Source organism: Triticum aestivum, chromosome 5D (genome assembly GCF_018294505.1).
Source record: "Triticum aestivum cultivar Chinese Spring chromosome 5D, IWGSC CS RefSeq v2.1, whole genome shotgun sequence".
NCBI lineage: Eukaryota > Viridiplantae > Streptophyta > Magnoliopsida > Poales > Poaceae > Triticum > Triticum aestivum.
Window position 1 is genome coordinate 89,462,171 of NC_057808.1, and position 4,287 is coordinate 89,466,457.

Here is a 4,287-nt window from a genome sequence, read left to right on the forward strand (position 1 = left end):
GCTTTCCCTTTTTCTTTCCTTGTTTTTCCTTTTAGGTTTTTTCAATTATGCATAGCATAAGAATTGTTGCTGTTGCTATATGAGGAAAAGGAAATGTGAATCCAATATTGCATCACTTTCTATGAATGAAAAGGAAGAGTGAGAGGTAATCTGTGTGTCCTTTGTATGGCACTGGCTCTTTGTACACACTATGGTCTATGGCGATGCACATTGAGAACCCAACCACATCTTCTGAATTAGGTGCTTACAATAAAAAACATTGTTCTTATCATATTATGATTTTTGTTTCCATTTACTTTTTATATGAAAAGAGACGTGACTCATACAACTTAAGTTGTGGTGTACGACCGGTTATTACGGCTTTAAGTTGCTACGAAAACGTATGCAGACAAACATGCGGAATAAACTCCAACTTGTAAAGCACGCTAATGGTCTAGCTTACACGACATGCATTCAATTAAACAAAGCAACAACATTTCAAAAGAAAAAAAAAAGCAACAGAGCGGCTCTTGCAAACACCATTACAGAAAACATCAAAATAAAATTAGATCTACTAAAGAAAAATCCTGATGTATCACTCAAAAATATTACAGTACAAAGAAAATCCCTGAAGTTTTACTTAAAAATCAGAATTTCTGAACATTCCAACATGGCACAGAGAGAGTAGCGGAGGGTAAGCTCACCATGGCGGTAACCCTAGCCAGCCGCCCAGTGTGATAACCGCCCCGCGCAGTCCAGTCCTAGTCGCTCGGGAGGTCACACACTCGGCGCTGCGCCTCCAGTCTGCTCCCAGCCTTTTTCCGGCCCAGCCCCCTCGCGTTCGTTTATATTCGCACCCCACCCCACTACTCCCTCTCTTTGTCGCCAACACAAGCTACACACTGGCCTGAGGCTTTGTCTCGCGAAGGCGCTCGTGGTCTCGGGTAATCGCGACAACGTCCCTGCCACCGGCCATGGACAAGAAGCAGGGCTTCTTCTCGGCGCTGCGGGAGGAGGTGGCCCGCGGGCTGTCGCCGGCGCGGGCGCGGCGGAGGGCCGAGGAGGTGGCGGCGGCGAAGGCGGCACTGCGGTACGCGGGGGGCGGCGGCGGGGAGGCGCTCGCGCCGCTCATGGAGGGCCCGGATCCGGAGGAGGCCGGCGGCGGCGAGGGCGCCGGGCGCGCGCGGAGGGACGGGTGGGGCCGCTGGGTCCGCGGCCAGCTCGCGCGCGCGCCGTCGTCCGGGCCGGTGGCCTCCGCAGGAGGCGCCGGCGCGGCGAGGCGGAACGACTTGAGGATGCTGCTCGGGGTCATGGGCGCGGCGCTCGCGCCCGTGCATGTCTGCGCCGCCGAGCCGCTCCCGCACCTCAGCATCAAGGACACCCCCATTGTAAGCGCTCGCTGGTGCTCCCTTCTCTCTGCTTGCTTCTTCTTGCTCTAGATTGAGTTCGCTCCAGTGCTCTCGTGAGTACAAATCTTTCTGTCCATTAGAAGATTTGATTTATTGATTGCTACAGCCAACTCCTTTTGGCTGGAATTAGTAGTACTTTTTTGTTCTCTTATATAAGTTCTTATTAAATTGGAGAAACTGTTCTTTGACGTTTTCCCTGAAATGTGTTCCAGAAACTTGTTGGTTTGTTAGGGGAAACACTGTATAAAAATGAGTTGCTGATGTGATGTGTTCAGCAAGGGTTCATATTATTTGCTCCAAAATTGGCATCTGAACATATTGCCACTCTAAAAGGGAAAAATGGCTTTCCTTGTATGATACAGTAGACCCCTTTAACAGATAATGTGTATTTGCTGTAAAAAGAAAGATTAACCTTAAAGCTGAATGAGCTACTTGCAGTGAAAAATGGCTCTTTACCATAGCTTTATAGCTGTTTAACAGCGAGGTATTGATCTGGTCTATGCAGGAGACTTCGTCGGCGCAGTACATTCTGCAGCAGTATCTGGCTGCCTCCGGCGGGCAGAAGCTCCTCTCCTCAATCCGCAACTCGTATGCCATGGGGAAGGTGCGCATGGTGGCTACTGAGTGCGAGACAGCAGGCCGTGTCGTGAGGAACCGCATGGCGGCGCGCTGTGCTGAGCCTGGCCGCTTCGTGCTGTGGCAGATGGCTCCCGAGATGTGGTACATTGAGCTGGCTGTTGGTGGGAGCAAGGTGCACGCCGGATGCAACGGCAAGCTCGTCTGGCGCCACACCCCATGGCTTGGTGCACATTCTGCCAAGGGGCCTGTCCGCCCTCTCCGCCGCTCGCTTCAGGTACAACGCCAGCACCATTTTCACCATCTTTAGGTGGTCTTTTCTCAGTTCGTCTACACACTCCAGTGCACGAAAACGGAGTCTGAAGATTATTTTTCCTTTTCTCTCCAGGGTCTGGATCCTTTGACCACAGCAAGCATGTTTGCTGGTGCACGCTGCATTGGAGAGAGGAAGGTGAATGGGGACGATTGCTTCATTCTGAAGCTGTGTGCTGATCCTGAGACGCTAAGAGCACGCAGCGAGGGGCTCGCGGAGATCATCCGGCATGTCCTCTTTGGGTACTTCAGCCAGAAGACCGGGCTTCTTGTCCACCTCGAAGATTCCCACCTCACTCGAATTCAGTCCACAACCGGAGGTGATGCGGTTTACTGGGAGACTACCATCAATTCATTCATCGAGGACTACCGGCCAGTGGAGGGGATAATGATTGCACATGCTGGGCGCTCGGCCGTGACCCTCTTCCGTTTCGGAGAGGTTGCCATGAGCCACACCAAGACTCGCATGGAGGAGGCATGGAGCATCGAGGAGGTCGCGTTCAATGTTCCCGGTCTCTCCATGGACTGCTTCATCCCACCCACCGATATCAAGTCTGGATCCATCAGTGAGACCGTGGAGCTTCCGCAGAGTGGGAAGAGCAAGGCCGGCGGTCTTCTCCCGTGCCATGGTGCCAAGGTTGCTGCTCTAGAGAAGGCCGATGATAATGTTGCGTGGAGCGGAGCCCTGCAGCGAGATTGCAAGTGATTTCCTGGTCTGTTCATACTGCTGCTTGCAGTGCTACTGACTCATTTTGATGAATGTAGGGTAGAAAAAGAAGGGCTAAAGGAGGATTTGGATCTTTGAAATTCCAAATGTCCCCTGTAAATAGGGAAGGTCAAGCAGTCACATGGTCTCCCTCTTCCATATCCCTGACCCTGAGGAGAGGCCCTGTGTGAAGAATCCTTTCTGATCTCATTCAGAGATAATGGTGTAGTAGGTAGTCTTTCTTGGTTTTTTTTTGCCAGTGCCTGTGGAAGAAGAACCAGGGGTGTTCTCCTCCATCCATCCAACCACATGATTAACCATCATGGTGGTGGTGCTGCTCTTTCCGTGGTAGCAATACTAATTATCAGAGGCCAGCGAGGAAGAAGGACTTCTTCGTCGGCAGCCGAGAGTGATTTCGTCGTTCCTAATTAGCGGTCCAGTGTGCTTTGGTTTGTGATAGTCTCTGGTCAAACTAACTTTTAGGGGAGACTGGAAGGTCCAGAGTGGTTGTTGCTCTTATTTTAATAGTGTTCCATATCATGGGTCCGTCGGTCTAGCTGTTTTTTTTCCTCCCTTTCTCCTTCACACATCTCTCTTTATTTAGTATGAGATGGTGATTGTATTTTACAGGAGCTGCTGATGTATGCCAAAAACTTCTATGAATGGATTGAGGTGTTTTTCCGTTTGTGCACCCCTTCAACCCCACTTTTACTATACATGCTGAAGTGCTGGTGACATTTAGCTTTGTGATGTGCCATATTGTTAGTACCATAATGCAGCATCAGTGTGGCTTTTGCCCCCTTCCTGCACTCCGCTTTAGCTTGCAGCATGTTGGGGGCCATGATTCGTTAACATGATGGTATTGGTGCCCATGTGCTTCGCCTCAGCTTCTGTACTGTATACAAGTATTATTTCTTTCTTTTTAAGGTGGAATTAGCTTTGCCTCTTGTGTTATCTCTTGCTTTCTCCTCCACTCCATAGATGCTTCAGCATCATGCTACTACGCCTCATCATGGCATGGCCATTGATTATTTGGTCGTCCTCCATCGTCTTGCTTCCTGTACAATAGGGCTATCGGGGCTTTGTTTTCTTCTTGGGAAGATGGGACCAATACTCTAGCCAAGACCAAAGGACAAAGGAAGAGGTTAAATTGCTCATGTGGTGTATATTCCAACGTGTATGGCCCACTTGTCAACCTCACATGCAACGGCATTCTCCGATTCGTAAATCTTGCGGTGGTCCCGAGCTAATTTTCTTGAGAGAGAAGGTTGAAAACTTGACCCGTTGCTCTCTATTCTATAGCAT

At 50.1% G+C, this 4,287-nt stretch overlaps 1 protein-coding gene across 1 annotated transcript; it reads left to right on the forward strand.

The window, feature by feature from the left end:
- The first annotated feature begins 738 nt into the window (after positions 1–738).
- On the forward strand, positions 739–3,667 carry LOC123119625 (uncharacterized). Its single transcript, XM_044539484.1, has 3 exons — positions 739–1,367; positions 1,894–2,241; positions 2,353–3,667. Exons 1-3 carry the CDS (start codon positions 954–956, stop codon positions 2,980–2,982), a joined length of 1,392 nt encoding a protein of 463 aa, XP_044395419.1. The 5' UTR covers positions 739–953; the 3' UTR covers positions 2,983–3,667.
- Positions 3,668–4,287: the final 620 nt, after the last annotated feature.

What these genes read in the sequence shown, in the direction of transcription:
- LOC123119625 (XM_044539484.1), top strand. Translation starts at nt 954, where the DNA reads ATGGACAAGAAGCAGGGCTTCTTCTCGGCGCTGCGGGAGGAGGTGGCC. An exon ending in GCATCAAGGACACCCCCATT is followed by an intron (nt 1,368 to 1,893) that starts GTAAGCGCTCGC and finishes TGGTCTATGCAG; the next exon opens with GAGACTTCGTCGGCGCAGTA. An exon ending in CTCTCCGCCGCTCGCTTCAG is followed by an intron (nt 2,242 to 2,352) that starts GTACAACGCCAG and finishes TTTTCTCTCCAG; the next exon opens with GGTCTGGATCCTTTGACCAC.